The 20,169-nt window shown below is 49.8% G+C and overlaps 1 protein-coding gene across 6 annotated transcripts in view; it reads right to left on the reverse strand.

The window, feature by feature from the left end:
- Arid1a (AT rich interactive domain 1A (SWI-like)) overlaps positions 1-14,606 on the reverse strand; it is a 77,762-nt gene extending 63,156 nt beyond the window's left edge. For 2 of the 6 annotated variants that reach the window (XM_006539325.4, XM_006539326.4), the window contains exon 1: positions 10,306-12,194. In XM_006539325.4, the coding sequence (XP_006539388.1) occupies positions 10,306-11,448 (1,143 nt within the window). In that variant the 5' untranslated portion in view covers positions 11,449-12,194. Of the gene's footprint in view, positions 1-10,305; positions 12,195-12,924; positions 12,990-14,231 lie in introns of those variants that run through there. The other 4 variants (NM_001363070.1, XM_030253943.1, XM_006539327.4 and 1 more) reach the window with 4 other exon arrangements.
- Positions 14,607-20,169: the final 5,563 nt, after the last annotated feature.

Consider the following 20,169-nt stretch of genomic DNA (forward strand, 5'->3'; position numbering starts at 1 on the left):
CCTCTAAAGTGTGGGCCTAGGGCTCAGTGATGAGTGCTTTCTGCTCTTACAGAAAGCAAGGAGGCTAAGCTGAGTTCCCAAAACCTACATAGCAGCTCACAACTACCCAGAACTGCAGTGCCAGGAGATCCAATGCCCTCCTCTGAACTCAGTGGGCTCATAGATGCATATGGATTCACATGCACACACTCAGATCCATAAAGATCTAAAGATCAGGTACGATGTGGGATTAAGGAGTTCATCTTCAGGTCCTGCACTCATACTACCCAGGACAAATGCACTATGGTACGTTCACTTTCCCAAAATGCAAAACCCCCAAGGCAAGAAAATTTAAAGAGATAGGAGTTGGAAGATTTCTTTGGTTAGTTGGTTTTGGAGACAGGGTTTCTCTGTGTAGCCCTGGATGTCCTGGAAGTCTGAAAACCAAGCTGACCTGAAATTCACCTCCCCCTGCCTCCCAAGTACTAGGATTAAAATCGTGCACCACCACTGCTCCAAGAAAGAGATTTCTAAATTAGAATCTGTATCAAGGTTCCATACTGGCAAGGCTGACAAGATGGCTTAGTGGGTAAAACTGTTTGTTACTAACAAGCCTGACCTGCATTCAACACCTCCTAACCCTGCAGAAGGTAGGTGCAAAGAAGTGGGTCAACTCCACCAGGTATGCTATCCTCTCATCTCTACACTTCATGGCAATTATACGATTTAAAGGAGAATCCACACTTCCATATTGGTGGTATAACCTATCCACTTCCAGGAAGAAGCATTTTTCTGTTGTAAGTGGCTTGACATTGGCCACACAATTCACACTTGGGTATTGATGGTCCTTCACAAGTGCCAGGCTCAAACACAAAGACCAGTAGGTGAGAAAAATCACAACCATTGCATTTCAGAGGCTCCATAAGGAGCAAGAGTGTTTGTAGCTCTAATAAACAGTATTAAAGCCATTTCTCTAAAGGAACTCCTGCAAACTGCACATATGCAGTCTTATTCACCCCAAGGAACATCTACAGCAACTCAGCTGAGCACAACTGCAGCCCTTCAGAAACAGAAGAATGGTGCAAGCAAGCACTGTGTCCTAGCACTACTGTCAGTGGACCAGTATTACAGAACTGGCTCAGGGCTTTAGAAGGCTTCCTGTTCTGAGTTCCGTTCCCAGCACACACACTTGCTGGCTTACAAGCACCTATTATAACTCTAACTCCAAGGACTCATGCTTCCTCTCGGGCACCTGAACACAGGTGACATTCACTCTCTCACTAATAACTTGCAAAGAAAACTCAGCCAACTCTAAGAACATTGTCCAGACTTACCAACCAAAGCTGAACTACCACAATTGCAGGGCTATCCAGAATATACAAACTCTGAAGGTGACAAGACCTTCCAAATGCAGAAATTACTATTATCCACAAACTGGTCTAGAACTTAGCAGATTCCAACACAGCCAGAAAACCCACCAAGCCCATGCAGCTATCTCTTTTCAGGAGTGTTATGGTTAGTATACTAAAGTAAATGAGACGTCCAAAAGAACTATACAGCTTGGACTCAACAAAGGCATGAAATTAGCAATCATCATGGATAAAGGGCAAGTTAATATTTTAACTTCTTTTAAATTATTTAGCTTGATAAATGCTACCCATCTAAACTGCGCTCCCTCTCTAAGCCTGCTCAGTTCTGACTACCCCTCAACTCCTGACTCCCTTCAGCCTGGATACTTTTCTCAAGAAAAAGTTTCTGGCAGCCTTGGCCATCCTAGAACTAGCTCTGTAAACCAAGCTAGTCTCTTGAAGGCACACAGATCCACCTGCCTCTGCCTCCCAAGTGCTAGTTGTGTGCCACCCCCTGGCTCTAACCTACTACAGTCCTGACCTGGGTATACATCCACAGCAAACCACTTGGCCAAGTTTTCTGGATCTGTGCACACAGTTTAAGAGAAATCAATCCCTTTACAGCTCGATCTTTTTTCTAGGGAGTGAGTGGGGTTGAAACAGATTTCTATGTGCCGCAGCAGGCTGGCTTGAACTTGAAGTGGTTCTCTTGTCTCAAGCCTTCCAAATCCCAACCCCCAACTTCTGAGATTACAGGCATATACACCTTACCTTCACACCTGGCTTCTGCCTTTTTTTCCCTTTTTGGTTTTTCGAGACAGGGTTTCTCTGTGTAGCCCTGGCTGTCCTGGAACTCACTTTGTAGACCAGGCTGGCCTTGAACTCAGAAATCCACCTGCCTCTGCCTCCCAGTTTGTCTACTACCTTTTAAATCTAAATCCTTTTCTAGTACCTAGTCAGTCCTCACCCCCACTGGAATCTCCAGATCTTATAATCTGGAAATGATGCTCACAGCAACAAGCCTGAAGATCTAATAACTTTACCCTTTGTAATGGGAAAGACCTTAACAATCCTGGGCAATCAAAGTCAATGGCATCCCAAGTCTCTTTTTTCTTACTTTTGCTTTAAAAGCTGATAGCCTCTTTAACAGAGCTGAACCTAAAAATGACTATCACGGACATAATTACATTCATAGTTCCTGCCATTATATAAACTAAATCAAATAGTCTCTCACAGAACACTGCCTTTAAAACAAAACTAAACTAAAAACCAACAGAAACACCTTTTTGTGTTGTAGCTGACAGTCAGTGGATTTAGTTCCTTATTTTGGGGGCAGGGGCGTGAGTGGTGGTAGTAGTAAAAGAGGGCCTCACTGTGTAGCCCTGGCTGGCCTTAAAGGCAGAGATCCACCTGCCTCTGCCTTCCAAATCTGGAATTATAGATGTGGGGCACCACAGCCAGCTCCCTGGAAAAGACAGTGACAGTGTCCCTTAAAAGACAGTGACAGCCGGGTGTGGTGGCGCACGCCTTTAATCCCAGCACTCGGGAGGCAGAGGCCAGCCTGCTCTACAAAGTGAGCTCCAGGACAGCCAGGGCTATACAGAGAAACCCTGTCTTGAAAAAACAAACAAAAAAGACAGTGACAAGATTATTCTGGTTATTTTACAAGGCTACCAAATCAGGTTCTTCCTTCTCCATAAAAAGGAAGTTATCCGGCTGGTGAGATAGCTCAGCGAGTAAGAGCACTGACTCAAAGGTCCTGAGTTCAAATCCCAGCAACCACATGGTGGCTCACAACCATCTGTAATGAGATCTGACGCCCTCTGCTAGTGCATCTGAAGACAGCTATAGCATACTAGATCTTTAAAGAAAGAAAGAAAAAAGAAAGTTATCACTGAAGGATCGAATCGAGAAATATTAATATAAAATGGAAATGTCTAAACTTTACCCAGGTCAGATGACTAACCCAGAACTGGGGAGATGAGAAGACCTTTAGCATGTGTATTACAGAGCAGTCCTACAAAAACTGTATAAACAGCCCGGCGTGGTGGCGCATGCCTTTAACATCAGCACTCGGGAGGCAGAGGCAGGAGGATTTCTGAGTTCAAGGCCAACCTGGTCTACAAAGTGAGTTCCAGGACAGCCAGGGCTACACAGAGAAACCCTGTCTCGAAAAAACAAAACAAAAAATAAATAAATAAAATAAACCTACATAAACACGCCTGCCTTTGAGCGAGGAGGTTTATAATACACAGCTGAACAAGAGAGGAAAGCCAACAGTGAACCTTCAGTATCTTTCTGGTATTCCAGAAATGTAAATCCAATCCAAGACCTCATGCCAAACTACAAATCCTTCTCCAAAGAACAAGGCTTTAACTCAAAGTATTCCAAGCCAAGCTTCTGCGCACACTTAGCTTCCTTCACTGCTGAAGCTCAAGGCCCTCTTCCCAAGCTTCTCTAGGCTTCTCTATGTAACTGCAACTGACTTTTAACAAAGTTTCCTGTCTTCAACTCATCAGGGCTTGCCTTGTAGCTCTTTCAGACCCTCTGCTAACCTCTGGGTCCTTCACACCCTGCACACATGCTGCATGCTACCTTCTTCTCTATCCCTTCCTCTACCTTGTGAGGTGCCTAGCATTATCTTTGCCTGAAAAATGTGTATTAATTTGCCTGTCAAACACTCTATAGAGCCGTTTACATCTTGGAACAGAAACCTCCTGGGTACATATTGACAACTCAGCAAGTATTTACACAAAGCTCTCAGACACTGGGTTCCTTCAGAGGAAGAAGCTGCTGTGTCAAGCAGAGAGCTATCAAACACTGTTCCATCCCTGTGCTCCTCCTCTACAGAGGCAAGCTTCCCTCCAGCACAGCTCCAATATGCAGAAATTACACTTTTAAACTACTAAAGGAAAAAAATGAGAAATTCAGGTGTGCTGGGGGGAGACACCCACTTCCAGGAATACAGCAAGCTACATGTAGTTCTTTAAACCAGGGTAGGAGGAAGGCAACCTAAAGAATTTCCCATCTAACACTTGGTTTTTCCTGTTCCAGGCTCAGAACTTTTGTTTCTCTCAGCAAAACTTACTGGGCAAGTCCAGGCATTCAGATTACAAGCAACCGCCCGACCCAGACCTAGACCTGCCCAAACACAGCGTCTTGAGAGCTAAATGCTACCTCTCCTGACTCCCTAACCACCCGCCCGACCTCAAAGCAGTGTGCTCACGTTAAATTGTATCAATACCTCCTTCCTATCCCAGCCCAGCCGCAAGCCTCCTGGGGATGCTAAAGCAACTATTTTCAAGTCTTACTTAAGGATTTCAATACCTTCACTGTTTTGAAACCTCCAACCAGGTGAAATAACTAATGAACAGATTAACAGTTTTTAGAGACAGACAGTTTTCTCTGTAACATTCAACTTCTCCAAGCTTGTCCCTGCAAATGCCAGGGAATAACTCTGAGCTCCTTAAGCCTAGGGGAGGAAAGATACCTCTACACTGCCATTGAAATCCCTGCCCACACCCAGGAAGATTAAGAGTTGAAAAGCCAACCTGAGCTACACACATCAGGACCCTCTCTCTCTCTCTCTCTCTCTCTCTCTCTCTCTCTCTCTCTCTCTCTCTCTCTCTGTCACACTCACACACACACACACACACACACACACACACACACACACACCAAGCAGGCAGGTGGGTAGGGGGCTACTTAAGAATAAAGATTATTGGCCAGGCGTGGTGGTTTAATCCCAGCACTTGGGAGGCAGAGACAGGTGGATTTCTGGTCTACAGAGTGAGTTCCAGGACAGCCAGGGCTACACAGAGAAACCCTGTCTCGAAAAAAATAAATAAATAAATAAAAAATAAAGATTATTGGTTCATTCGCTTCATTTAACCAAAAATGCAGTTGGCTTGCCCTGGGTTGGTTTTCTATGTAATCCAAGCCTCCCTCGCTGAGGTGGAAGCTCTGGGCCATCACCACTAGGCAACACAAAACTCAGTGTGCAATTGAAGACCAATCAAAAATAAAAAATAGACGGGCAGTGGTGGCACACGCCTTTAATCACAGCACTTGGAAGGCAGAGGCAGGCAAATTTCTGAGTTTGAGGCCAACCTTGTCTACAGAATGAGTTCCAGGACAGCCAGGGCTACACAGAGAAACCCTGTGTCGAAAAAATAAAATAAAATAAAATAAAATAAAATAAAATAAAATAAAATAAAATATAAATAAATAAATAAAAGAGGGGGGGTTAAGGATCTTTTTCAAAACCCAAAGAAACACAGTTCACTGGAAGAATATCATTCACTTATCAATGTATTCTGTATACTTCACTGGTTTGGTTTGATACAAGGTCTTGCTACGCTTAGCTCTGGCTACCTCAAAAGTCAGGACATCTTTGTGCTTCCTTTGCCTCCTGAACTAGGATTACAAGTATGTGCCACCATCTCTTTCCCTCCTGGATACTGGGTTTCTCTAGGTAGTCCAGGCTGGCCTGGGATTCGCTATGTAACCTAGGTTAAGGTTAACATAGCCTTAAATGTATGGTCTTCCTCGTGAATATAGGAATCCAGGTGCCAATCCTCATTGCTGGCTCTTAAATACCATACTGTAAACATCTTCATGCTGCCATTGCTTCTAAAGCTTAAAAGATTTTAAGCATATTAATACAGTCTTCAGGAGGTGAGATCAGGAAAGGACCCATACCATTACTTCGTTAGCCTACTCCCACATTTTAAAAAGTTCACCAACTGCTATGTGAAACACCTATTGTAGCTGACACACACCTATACAAATTGATCCAACAAACCAAGGCTATAGTAGGTTCTGCTATCAGATATTATAACATGGAGAGTGGGTGCTGCAACCATAAAAAGTCCTTTTAGATAGAGCTCAATCCTGAAGAACTTCCTGTTGCCTCTTTTCTCGAATCACGACCCAATCTCATCACACACCACCATGGACAGTAGCCGGCTATGATCAAGCATCCACAGCTGTACTGTCAGGGTTCCTGGCCCCTCCTAAGTGGAGAGAACTCCAATTGTTCTGTAGTCCAGCTAGACCACAGTATCTGCCAGTAGGCAGGCATCCTGACAATAAGTCAGGAGTCCTGCGTCTGTTTCCCAGAGGTCTGGAATCTCAGCTAATAGTGCACAGTAGAATCAGAACGCCGTGCGTCTGCAGGCAAATCCAGAACTACTCACTACAGTTCTGCTTTGCTTCATATCGGGCTCTCTGTGGCTCAAGCTGCCCTCAAACGTCTGCCCCTTCTCTCTCCACCCCACACACACACACATGACCTCACCAGGCTGTATTTTGCATTTTCACTATGACAAATTAGTATTACTCTCAAGGTGTTCCTGTTAAAAGTGACCCACAGGATAAGTTTTACATGCATACAGGTGTCCTAAAACTGTGTCATCATACTACCCGAGCCCTTGAAACAAGCTACTGGTGATTAAAGGGATGAAGGAAAACTTTCATTGTGATTGTACCAATTCCTATGAAAAACACACACTCAACTTTATTTCATAAAAACAAAGTCAAATATCAGCATCATCTTACCTAATCATCCATTAGATGAAAAATACCTTTGTTTTGTTTCGTGACTGGGTTTCATTATGCAGCTCTGGCTGGCCTAGAACTCACTCTGTAGATCATGCTGGCGTAGAACTCAAGAGATCCACCTGCCTCTGCCTCCCAAGAGTTACCACACCCAGCCATTAAACACACGCACGCACACGCACACACACTCAGAAAACCTCTTCCATCTATGCCTGGGTTGAGGAGAGGGGTAACCTTCCTTAATACCTGGTGATTAGAGCCCCATTGGCAGAGTGCTTACCTAAGCTAGCTAGCATCTGAGAAATGTCAGGTTCAACTCCCAGCACTACATAAAGCCCCTGGCCTAGGGCTGTACTGCTCCTGCGGAGAACTTGGGTTCGTTTGGTTCCCAGCACCCAGGGTAGGCAGCTCACAACAGTCTGAAACTGTTTCAGGAAATCAGACACCTTCTGGCCACTTCTGTCACCTGCACACATCTAGTGCACATAAACTCATGTAGGTGCACAAAAACATTCATATAAATTTTAAAAATCTACAAAACCAAAACAAACAGGCCTGGTAATGCATGCACACACAGACTCCAGAATTTCAGGGGTAGAGGCAGGAGGAACAAGAGTTCAAAGTTATCCTTGAGTTCAAAACCAGCCTCAAACTTCAAAAGGTGTGACAGGTGTATCATCAAGTACCAAAAGAATCGCAGAGCAAAGCCTAATTCCCTGTATGTCTAGAGACTACTACTATTAAGACATCTAGGCTGCTATACACACCCGAAGCTTACAAAACTAAAGCTGTACTATCTCTTCCAGAAGTTACTGCTCTCCAGCTCATTCCCTGCATCTCAGAACTGAAATGAAATTGAATAGAAATCTATTTGGTCAGTGCTGGAGGCTGGTGACAATAGAGAGAAACACACACACACACACACACACACACACACACACACACACCCCCGCCCCTGCCCAAGTCATCCGACAGCAGCCAGCACACTGAGGACTCTAAGCAAGCACTTCACCCATTCTCATGTCCCCTGGACAAAACATATGTGTATTTCCTAGACACATATGGAATGCACAACTATTTAATGACCAAACCTAGAAATTACTGTACCACAAAAGTTAAAAAATAAACAAAACATGACTCCTGCCTGTAATCCTAGCATTTAGGAGGCAGAGACGGCTATGGATACATTGTTGAGTCCCAGAATATCCAGAATATCCTCGGGTACATGAGACCCTGACTCAAAAGGAACACACACACTCCCGATTACTTCCTCTAATAAATAGTTCTCAAGAAACGTAAATTTCTTAATCAAAACAAAAGTGAGAAAAATACGCATAACAAGATGACTTGGCATGTGTGCACAGTCTTTAAGTCAGAACTCATCCCCCAGACAGCAGGGGAAACCTGCCTATCTGCCCATTCTCACAGGTGAAGAACATGAGGGAAGGCTGGAGCACCACAGCAGAGCTGCTTTACAGGACTATTCTCAAAGTTCCCAGCTCAACACAAGAGCACAAAAGTCGGTGGGGGACAGGGAGGGGACACAGGAACCACAGTTCCTCATGAACAAGATCCAGCAACAGCACAACTGCTAGGGATGGGAACCTGGGGGTGGGGAGGGGCTGCTGCCCTCTTTGAAAAGATGACTCCAGAGGGGATCTGATAACCCAGAGAGAAGCAAGCAAAGAAAAGGAGACAAAATGTACAAAAAAGGCACGGAAAGGTGGCAAAGTCGTAGCCCTGACTGCCACTGTTCATCATCTTTACACCATAGAAGGGGGGGGGGGGGAGTCACACAACTTAAGATACAAAGAAAAATATTGGCAAGTCTCTATTTTAAAGCTCTCAAGTAACTGATGACAAAACAGAGATATTCCAGAAACAATTCAGAAAAATCCTAAACCAAGCCTTCAGGAGGAAAAACTCTCTCCCTGGACCAAGAAGGCCATCTGCATCCCCTCCTTCAACTGAGCTGTTCCCCCCCAAAGTTCAATTAACAAAAGGAAGTGTTAACAAGATTCAACGTGTAAACAAAGAGACAAGCCTTGCAGAACTCTTGAACCTAATATCAAATTATCAGGCCGCTCCCAGCTCTCAGCAAAATATTAACAAAAATCGTCTTCCCCTACAGATCCTACATTTGCTTTTCATAAAAAAATAGCCAGTAAAATAATTTCAGTTCTGTAACTCAACAGTATAAGTGAACAGTGTCAAAAACTACTCAAGACAAATGTATCTTCAGCGCCATCAAAGAACTCATTTATACCATCAGGAAAGTAACAAAAACGAAAACAAACAGCAAACCCATTGTAGAGAAAAACTCAGCTACTGTTCCAACAACACAGAATCTATTTCAGACTGCATAAAACATAACAAGCAAAATAAATCCAAGGTGCAAGCAAAATGCCATCGCCTCCTCTTTTGTTTCAGGCACAATGTAACAAGGGCAGCCTGTCTGGGACTCTGCTCCTGCTGATACAGTATTGCTGCTTAAACCTCCCTCCTCAAGGTCACAGCCAATTTCAGCTCTGGAATAAAAGGCGGATAGTGGCAGCGAAGGTTTGGGTTATCACTGGCAGAAAAGCAGAGTGTAAAAGTTTATGAGCTCATCAGGATTGTTGTACCATTACATCAGAGGCAATTATAAATGGCCAAGAGCAGAAGATGGGGAGCCAATCAGATCACAGATAGGATGTCAACCTAAGACCAACTGTCTCCTGGCTTTGACAGAAGGATTTTACCTCCATAATTCAAATCCCAAACCAAAGCAATCTGCACTTACTACTCCAATCACTCTGTGTTTACCAGCACTTCAGAGAGAAGCCCAGGCCACTGGGCCGCCGGAGACTGAGGCAAGAGGTGGCCCCGGCGGCCCAGAGCGAACCACAGTCGGCCTCGAGCTGCCCCCAAGCAGGCCCCAGCTCTCCCCCGAGGTCCCCCGAGCCCTAGGGGCCACTCTTTAAAAGCGTATATTGGGGAACGGCCTAGAGGAAGGCAAGGGGGATCAGAGGAGCGGCAGGTGAGCAAGAAAACGTTGCTTCTTTCTCCCGGATTCATGACACTGCCTACACCCCTAACCTGAACCCCCAGCACCCCCCCCCGCGACCGGGCCTGGCCCTTCCAGGCACACTTTGCTCTGCACCCCCCTGGAGACCCCCAGAGTTCGAAAGGACCAGCGGAGGAGGAGAAACCGGACAGACACCCCTGGAAAAGCCCCACACAAAGGCTGATCGAGGGAAGGAGAGGAAGGCAGACAGGCAGCCATTTTAAGAGAGAAGAGCCAGACAATGGCAGCTCCCCGGCAGTGGGGGCCCAAGCCCGAGGGGAGCCCACGGCCGGGGCCTGCTTCCCCGCAGCCGCCACCCAGCCCACCCCCCGGCCCCGCTGGCCCCAGCCCCCTCCCCGCTCGGCTGTGTACCTGAGGGGTCCGGGCGAGCGGCTGCCCCCCGCCGCCGCTGCTCCCGGGGCTCATGGGCGCGTGGTGGCTCCTTTGTTGGGCCCCTCCCGAGACGGCCGCTGCCGCCGCCGCCGCCGCCGCCGCAGCCCCCCAGCACTGCGAGGCCATGTCCGCCGGGCCTTTGCCCGCGCCCCCGTCCTGGGGCCCGCCGCCGTAGTCGCCCCCGGGGTAGCCCTGGTAGCCACGGGCCGAGCTGGGCGACGTGAGCAGTTGGTTGAGGGTGGGGGTGGCGGTGGGCTGGGGAGTTCCCCCGCCGGCCGCTGAGGGGCCGCCTCCCCCCATGGCCCCGAAGCGCTGCTGTGCGAAGGACGAAGACGACGAGGAGGCAGAGGCGCTGGAGGAGGGAGGCGGCTTGGAGCCGGCGGCCGCCGCCGCGCCGGAGCCCGGAGTGCCACCTCTCGGGGAGCTCAGCGCGTAGGCCTGGGGAGGCGGGGGGTAGGCGCTGCGGTTGGGGTAGTAGGAGTTGTACTGGTGGTTGGGGAAGCCGTGGTCGTGCGAGTTCTGCTGGGGCCCGGCGTAGGGCTCCAAGCCCCCGCCGCCGCCGCTCTGCAGCGCTGCCAGGCCAGGGCTTTGTTGTCCGCCATGTTGTTGGTGGAAGACGGCGGCCGCCGCGGCGGCGACGGCAGACGGGCTCCGGCCGTAGGCTTGCCCGAAGCCGTAGGCTGGGGGCGGCAGGGCGGCCGCGGCCGAGTGAGGAGGCGCCCCCACCCCGTCGCTGCTGCTGCTGCCGCCGCCGCCGCCGCCGCCGGGCGGCTCCGGGAGGTTATTGTTCAGGGCGGGCCTAGGGCCCGCGTTCCCGTTCGAGTTCTTCAGGTCCGGCTCCGCGCCGGGCCCGCCGCCGCTGCCGGCTCCGCCGCCGCCGCCACCCCCATTGCTCTCGGCCCCGTCCTGCAGCTCCTTTCCCAGCGGCTGCGGCGGCCCCACGGCGGGGCCCTCGCTCTCCTGCCCGGCGGCTGCCTTCATTTCCCCGCGCTCGGCCGCTGCCGCCGCCGCCTCGCCCCCCGCCTCCTCCCGCTGTTGCTGCTCGGCTTTCTTCAGCTCCGAGGGCGGCGGCGGCGGGTTGCCCAGGCTGCTGGCGGCGGCGGGGGCGACCTGCGCGGCCATGATCCCCGCTGTCTCGTCCGCGGAGAGACCCGGCCCTGTCTTCGTCTTCTCCCCCCTCCCACCCCGCCCCGGGGCCGAGTCCCCCGGGCTGCCCTCCCCACCCGCCCGGGCGGGCCTCGCGGGGCTCCGCTGCTGCGCTGCGCTCGCTCCTCTCCCCCCCGCCCCGCCGGCTCAGGCTCCGGGCTGGCGGCGGAGGAGGAGGAGGAGGCGGCGGCGGCAGCCGAGGCGCCGGCGGCTCAGCTGCTCCGGGCTCTGGCGGCTCGGGACCCGGCTCTCCCGGCTCATTCCCCCCAAGCCCTTGCCTGGGAATGAGGGGGGCGGTGGAGGCTCCGCTCCCCAGGGCCTGGCCCCGCTGTGACTCTCCGCTTTCTGCTGCCGGAGAAAGGAGGAGGGAGGGAGGGAGGGAGGCGAGGGGGAGGGGGCGGGAAAGGAGGGAGGGAGCGGGGGGGGAGGGGGGACCCGGGACGGGCGGGCGGGCGGGCGGGCTGGAGGGCGCGCGGCGGCGGACGGGGCGCCGGGAGGCAGAGTAGGAGCGCTGCTCTGGCGGGCGCCCTGCCTCGCCTCCCCGGCCGCGGCTCGGGCCGAGGCTGCTGCTTGGCGGCGGGCGGGCGGGCGAGAGAGCGAACGAGAGAGCGGGCGGGCGGGCGGCGGGACTGAGCAGCTAGAGCGCCCCACTCTCCTCCGAGTCCCCCTCACTCCGACACGAGGCTCAGCACTGCCATTTTACCCAGCGCCGTCGCGGCCGCCTGAAAAACCAGGACTGGAGCGCGGAGCGGGCGCAGGCCGTGGAATGGACTCGCTCCCTTCCCCTCACAAAGGAGGAGGGGAGAGAAGGAGCCGCGGCGGCGGCGGCAAGCCCTCAGCCTCTTTCGCTCGGCTGCGCCGCCGCCGAAGGCTTCGGGGAAAACCCGGCCCGGAGCCCGCGCCTCCGGAGCCTGCGCCGCCTCGCTCGCCGCGTTCCCAGCCTGGCCTGTCCCCTCCCGGCCGCTCCAAAGGGAGCGGGCCGCGTGAACTTTACCCGCGCCTGCAAAATTGGCCTGAGCCCGAAACCGCGGCCGCCGCGGCCGGGACCTGACCCCCTGGCACCGGGCCTGGGCTCTTGGCTGCGACTTAGCACCTCCGCAGCACTTTTCTTCTTCAAAGCCTTTTGCAGACCTGCTCTAGAGACCCAGCTGAGCGAGCCCTGCTTTTCCCCCCCTTTGGCTAGCCCCAAAGGAGGACTGACCATTGTTCAAACTATCGGTTCTCCCGTGCCCTGCCCTCATTAGCCCTCTCTGACAAGGCCCTGGGGGCATGAGGTCTGGATTATCTCCCCCCCCCCCATTTTACCAACAGACTGAAGGGAGGGGACTGCCCAGGTCACTTAAAGTCAGAGGGCAGAAGTGTGTGGCTATAAAAAGTGGAGTGAGTGGCCGAAGCCGCATCTTGTCTACTTAGCCAGAGAAAAGGAGGAAAAGAGAAAAGAAAGGCACTTACGTTGTGAACAAATCCAACCACCGGATCAGATCAGTGTCAGGAGGTTTGAAAATCAAACGTGGTCATCCCACCACTTCTCTTAAAATGGTGGCTACTGATGCGTTGGGGGCTTAAGACAGTCCTCCAGGCAAACCAAGCTCCATTAGCACTTCCTAAGGGAACCTAGCTCACAATGGCCAGTAGCCCAATCTTCAAAGGCAAGTACCTTGGAAGACTGTAAACAGCCCACAGAAGAGGCTCCAGGGACTGAAAGAACCTCTGTTCAAAAACCACTGCAGAAGAGGGATGCAGAAAATGGAAACCATTTTCTCTATAAAGAGAGAAAAAGAGCCTAACAGGTCACACAGAAAACGGATGCCCCTCAGATCTGCTGTCTATCCTAAGGTGTAAGACTCCTTGAAGTTTACCAGAGACCCTAAGGCCAGGTTTATCTGTGAAGATCAAGGCATTCGCGGAAAAGCTCAGAGTTGTCCAGACCTACAGGCCTCACCAGTTCCACAGCAGCCTTTTCTTCTCAGGCAGGCCTGGAATGCTCTGACAGGGCAAGCCAGGAGAAACCAGAGGGAATTCCAGCGTCTCACCAGGACCAAGACTGCCTTGGGAAAGCATCAATGACAAAGGCCTCTTTTCCTCCCAGATTTTATAAATGGAGACTTTGGACCACAGACCATTATTTTAGAACTTGTGGGCTCTGCAGGCCCCTGGAGTTCTGATCATGTCATGGGTCAACAGAAATAATTCTGAAAGGCTAAGTCATTTCTTCTACCCCCAAGAAAAATCAAGAACACCCCACATTACAAACCTTCCGTAGTAAACTGAGAATGGAGCCATGGCCAGAGCCCCTCTGCTCTCCCATCCCCCAACCAAGAACCAAACCAACCTGCCAAGGCGATGGAACTGGCTGGTATGGACCAGTTTTCATTCACGGCCCTCAGAAGCACAACTCTAGTGGTGCATTAGGTCCTAGAAACCAAATTATAGGCTGCCTCATAAATGGAGCTTTGCTATTTAATCAACTGCCTCGGAGCTGCCAAACAGTCCTGAGTCCCGCACACAAATGAGGAATTTTTTACATGCAATTACCCTGCCATTTTCCTCGGAACTGGGGTGTAATGGGAAACCTGGAGCCCAGTGAAAATCTGGAAGCGAGAATGGATTTGTCTTCAAGGAAAGTCCACATGGCCTTCTTCCATGGCCGTGCATATGGAAAGCGCCAAAATCCCTTTCCCTACACGTGGTCACGCTGTTTTGAAAACAGTCACCATTTTAATCTAGCAATGAGGCAAAGTGCATAAAAATATATCCACCTGGGTCAGGAGAGGTAGTGTTTTTCTTCTTCTCTACTTTTCTTTAAAAAAAAAAATCTCAAATCCTTAGAGTCCCTTCCTCTCTAAGATCTACAACATTAACCTAAGACTGCTGGGCTGAGGAACTTTCTTAGAAACTGGTCCATCCGCTTTCCCCAGGGGCACTGGGAAGGAGAAGGGGGAGGGGAGGAGCGGGCACGTGGCTGGCCCGAGCAGCGAGACCCCGACTCGGGGCCGTGGGTCCTCCCCTCGGTGGGTATTTTTCCCCCACAGCCCCTGCCTTTTCACCCCACACCCAGGCAGCTCAGGAATCCCGGCGCAGATTATAGGGTTAGGACAGCGCTCTCCTCTCGAAAGCGCCTCTGCCACCGGCAGCCTGATGGCAAATATGGACTGAATCGTTGACATGGAAACCGGACTAAAGTCTCGTTCGCTGGCTCTCACAGGAGAGTTCTTATCACCAAGCCGGGCAGGACGGCAATCGGCAAAAGTGGACTGGATCCGGGGCCGGGCGGACCGGGGGCCGCTTCTGGGCGCCGGAACTCCGGCGGCAGCCACAGCCAAGGAAAGGGGGCTGGGCTGCCGGCAGCAACCGGCTGAAAATGGCAGAGGATGTGCTCTCATTCTCTCTGGCTGCACAGCGTGCATGGATTGGGCCTGAGAATGAGGGATGAACCTATGAAGATCCCACACAGTCAACTGCAAAATGTGGAAGCTGGGCCTGGAGGCTTTGCTAGGAGAAAGAAACGCTTGCAGGGAGGACAAGCCCTTCTTCCTCCCTCGCAGTTTGCTCACTCTAAATGTCTGAAACACGAAACTCCTCAAACAAACAAAAGGTCGGCCTCGCCTGCCCCGCAGACCTCTCTCCCTTACTGGACTCGGGGCAGGACGCTTGCTAGCAGAGGCAGAGGGAGGGTTCTGCCTGCTCCGGGCTGAGACGTGCGGAGCCGGGCCGTGGCCCCCGCACATTCCCGCCGCGGCGCCACAGCAGACACCCAGCCGAGCGCTCTCAAGTGCGAGCTGGAGCTGCGAGTTTGAGCAAAAGGGCAACTGTGTCAGTTGACGGAAGCCAGAAGCAGAGTTCAAAGCCTGGCGTGGATTTCCGTCTGGAGCTGTGTTTCTTAAAGTTTGTAACTCCGTGTGAAGAAACAGCCCCAGCGGAGGCTTTGGGATCAGTGTGAAAGTCTAGCACAACCATCTGACAGTGAGCTGCAAAACTTTGGGCTGCATATTAAGCGAGGAAAGTGGATTGAAGCTAGAGTCAAGGCAATTCATTATGCTCCCGGCTCGCAGGCAGGAGCGCTAAGACACGAACTGGATTGTCGCGGGGGAACATGGAACGGAGTCCGAATGGCGCTCCACATCACTTCGCGGTAAAAATCGTGCCCAAGAAGCCCTAAGAGCGAACCGAACCGGGTGGCTTCCAGCTTCAAAAGTTCGCACACTGCTTTTCTGGTTCACTTTTCCACTCACCTCAAAGTCTTAAAACAATTTGGGAGATTCTAATTTTACAAAATAAATAAATAAAAGACCCATTTAAAGAAATGTTCATTTCTCAATGAGACTTTTTTTTTTCCCTCTGAGCTAAGGCAAAATAGCCTTGAGCATAAATCCTTCGGGTGTTTGTGTTAACATAAGAATTACCTGCTTGGCAGTGGTGGCACACGCCTTTAATCCCAGCACTTGGGAGGCAGAGGCAGGCAAATTTCTGGGTTGAGGCCAGCCTGATCTACAGAGTGAGTTCCAGGACAGTCAGGGCTACACAGAGAAACCCTGTCTCTGTCTCAAGAAAAAAAAAAAAAAAAAGAATTACCCTCACCATCAGCTCCCTACCAAAATGAAATAAACATAAAATAAATGCAGTTCTGTGGTAGGACCCTCATGGATAAGACTCTAGGGTTTGATTCCCAGCAATGCTACAAATATAATCATAAGATAACATAAGTAAAATACAGGTCCATGCTGATTCTGGTCTGTGGAATATTTCAAATAAAACAACTCCCAAGGTCAACCTACAGAAACAAAGCAACTCCATCTTTCACGCTCTTTTTGTTTGTTTTTTGTTTTTGTTTTTCAAGACAGAGTTTCTATGTATAGCTCTGGCTGTCCTGGAACTCACTCTGTAGACCAGGCTGGCCTCAAACTCAGAAATCCAATCTACCTGCCTCTGCCTCTCAAGTGCTGGAATTAAAGGCCTGCACCACCATGACCAGCAGAAAATTTTTGTCTTTTTTTTTTTTTTTTTTTTTTTTTTTCCAGAGCTGAGGGACCTCTAGCACTGAGCTAAATCCCCAACCCAGGCTCTTAATACTACAGCTAACCCTTCTGGCTCATTGGCTCATCCCACTGCTGAATGACTTTTTTTTTTTTTTTTTTTTTTTGGATAAGATAATAAAACTACCATATATATGGTTTCTTTTGTTTGTTTGAAATAGGACTGGAGCCCAGTGTGGTAGCATAATCCTTTAGTCCCAGGTTGATCTATAAACTGGAGGCCAGCCTGGTCTACAGAGTTGAGTTCCAAAACTGCCAGTGCTAACCAGAGAGGCCCTGTCTCAAAATGGGCTCGTGCCCATAACACACTTGTCCCATATTAAACCAATGTAAACTGATTTTCTTTTGTGCAGTAAAGCCTAGTTAGGAAAAACTTCACTGCATATAGTGTAATCTGAGGAGAGAAAACACTAAGGCTGAGGGTGGAGAAGGAAATCAGAATAGAGGGGGAAAAAAACTCAAGCATCCCAGGGGGTCTTCTCTCAGGCCCTTGTTTGCAGAGTTTCCTCACATGGCCATCTTACTGAGGTGGGACAGAGTGGGGCAGTTCCTCACAGCAATTCTGGAATGGGGCTAGAAGGAGTCTTCTGTTCCACCACACATTCTGTAGAAAATACTTAGAAGCAAAACCGCAGAAGGGTTGTAGACAAAATGGAGGGAAGAGGGCATGTACTCTGAACCAGGAGGGGCGGCTGGAAACACAGATGCTTCCCTTGTTCTCCACAACACAACCACTTCAAGAGATTCCCCCACATGATGCTCATAGGCTTTTAATGGTAGAATCAAAGACAATCTAAAGGGACCTATTAAGCATAAGACAGGAAGTGAATGGCCCTGGGGGACAAGCATTCTGACTAGCTTGGACTGGGTATGAACCCATCTATAACTACTAAAAAAAAAAAAAAAAAGAGTCTGACCTCTGTGGTGGTTGTGATGGGAGTGGCACCCCGCTCCAGGGAATGAGGAACTTAACAGGGACACCACAGAACCCTGTCGGGATATAGCTTCAGGCTTTGGCACCTCCCCACATCATCCCTTGTGTCCCTAAAATTTCCAGAAGCCCCCAGAGGGGTTGAGATATGAAAGCAGCTACTGTGTCACCACCTCACCACCCGTGAAGAAGTGTGCTGTGACACTTGCCGCCCTGCTAGAGGATGGAAGCAGGTGAATATTTTCAGCTGCCCTGTGCAGTGGATCCTTCAGGAACCATGTGCGCGCATGCACACAAACTCACACTCATACACACACTTACACTCTCATACACACTCAACTCAAGCACACAGATGCTCGTGCCCATAACACACTCGTACGTAGTGACATTCATACATGTACACACTCATCTATAGGGATACTTATACACACTCACACACACACATACACTCAAACACAGACACTGTCACAGACACTAATACACATTTACACTCACACACTCAGACACCCACACACCAGCACATTGTATGTTCATGACTAGAGCCCATCTGCAACAAGAATACACAATGCTAACGTTAGACACTGTGTGTCCCAAACAAATAGAAATCTAGAGTACACATGATGGGCTGGAGAGTGAGCCAATGGTTTAGCAACATACGAGGCAAGCTCTCTACCACTGACCTGCTACTATATAACACTTTTTACAATTTTCAAATATATGTTAAAATATATTATTCCACTTTTAAAATATAGATCCCAGCATGGCTAGTCAACTTAGGAACTGTGCTGTAGCCTCAGCCCAAAATAACACGTACACTTTTTTACTTTTTTTTTTTTTTTTTTTTTTTTTTTTTTAAGTAATCTTATTCCTAGCCGGGCGTGGTGGCACACGCCTTTAATCCCAGCACTCGGGAGGCAGAGGCAGGCGGATTTCTGAGTTCGAGGCCAGCCTGGTCTACAAAGTGAGCTCCAGGACAGCCAGGGCTATACAGAGAAACCCTGTCTCGAAAAAACAAAAACAAACAAACAAACAAATAAAGTAAACTTATTCCTGAACTCGGTGTCGCACACCTTTAAGGCCAGCACTCGGGAGGCAGAAGCAGGTTGATTTCTGTTAGCTCAAGGCTAGTTTGGTCTATACAGTGAGTTACAGGACAGATAGGCAGAGCTACAAGGTGAGACACTGTTTCAAAAAAAAACAAAACAAGCCAGGCGTGGTGGCACATGCCTTTAATCCCAGTGCTTGGGAGGCAGAGGCAGATGGATTTCTGAGTTCGAGGCCAGCCTGGAGCCTGGTCTACAAAGCGAGTTCCAGGACAGCCAGGGCTACAGAGAAACCCTGTCTCAGAAAACCAAAAAAAAAAAAAAAAGTAATCTTCTTGATTGGTGCTGGTGGAGGTGGTGGAGTAGTGTGTGCTATGTGGATGGGACATGTGTGGAGGTTAGAGACAACACTGTGGAGTTGTGTGTGTGTGTGTGTGTGTGTGTGTGTGTGTGTGTGTGTGTGTGTGTGTGTGTAGAGAGAGAGAGAAAGGGAGAGAAGGGAGAGAGAGAGGGAGAGAGAGAGTATGTGTGAGGTGAGTGTGGAGTCCATCTACTGTATAGCTGGGTTGCAGGGACTGAACTCAGTCTGTTAGACGCGGCAGCAAGTGCTTTGGTCACTCGTGGAGGGATACTGTAATACTGCAGGACTGCTGCAGACCATGACATGCAGTCTCCACCGTGAAGATGCTCATCCACAGGATGCAGCTTTAGCCCAGGCACCTGCTCACCCCCAGCTCTCGAGCCACATGCACTGTTCTGACCCTCAGGCTGTCACTGAGATCAGAATTCCTTTGGTATTATTTCAAATAGATATGAATGTGAATACTGAGCTGGGCAGCTGAGGCCAGCCTGAATGTCTACAGAGTGAGTTCCAGGACAGCCAGGGCTACACAGAGAAACCCTGTCTCGAAAAACAAAAACAAAACAAAAGAATATGAGTACTGTACTTGTTGATAGTAAGATCATCCCAAGGCTATACCTGGAAACTTCACTAAGTGCCCTGTTCTTGGCTTGGCTTTAACATAAATGCTATAGGAATTGCATTTATTGCTACTTGTTAGTTGTGGAAATTTCCAAAGTTCTACAGTGAAAATGACTAGAGAGGGGCTTGAGGGAAGAGTCAGCAGTTAAGAACAGAACTGAGCTCAGATCACATTGTGGAGGAAGGGGCAGGGAATGACTCAAAACCACCTGTGACCCCAGCTCCAATAGCTCCTCCTTCTGGCACATACACACAGACATAGACACACAAATAAAAATAATAAAAATAAACCTTTGGAAAGGAAAGAAAGAACCGCCCCGGAGAAGCCTGTAGTACAACAGTGGAGGATCAAAGGCAGCAGCAGACATGGAACTGAGCCACAGGGTTCAAGGATGACCAGCCTGACCACCTATAAGCAGTTCTGATCTCAAGGGTCTGCTAAATGAAGAGCGAATAGTTTAGGGATTTCTTTACCATTCCCGTCAGTAGGCTCTCTGAGAGAGCCTCCCTGTCCATCACCTCTACCATACCGAGGTGCACAAATACAAACTGCTGATGTGGTATGTTGATGCTTGATGGCAAAAGGCAAACATGTAACAAACAACAGGAGAAAGGTTACTCTGTTCTGACTTTGGACATGCATATTGGTGATCCATACACATGCCTTCGTGCTCACAGAGCAAGCTCTTTACCTATTGAGACATCAGA

This window comes from Mus musculus, chromosome 4 (genome assembly GCF_000001635.26).
Source record: "Mus musculus strain C57BL/6J chromosome 4, GRCm38.p6 C57BL/6J".
In the NCBI taxonomy this organism is placed as follows: domain Eukaryota; kingdom Metazoa; phylum Chordata; class Mammalia; order Rodentia; family Muridae; genus Mus; species Mus musculus.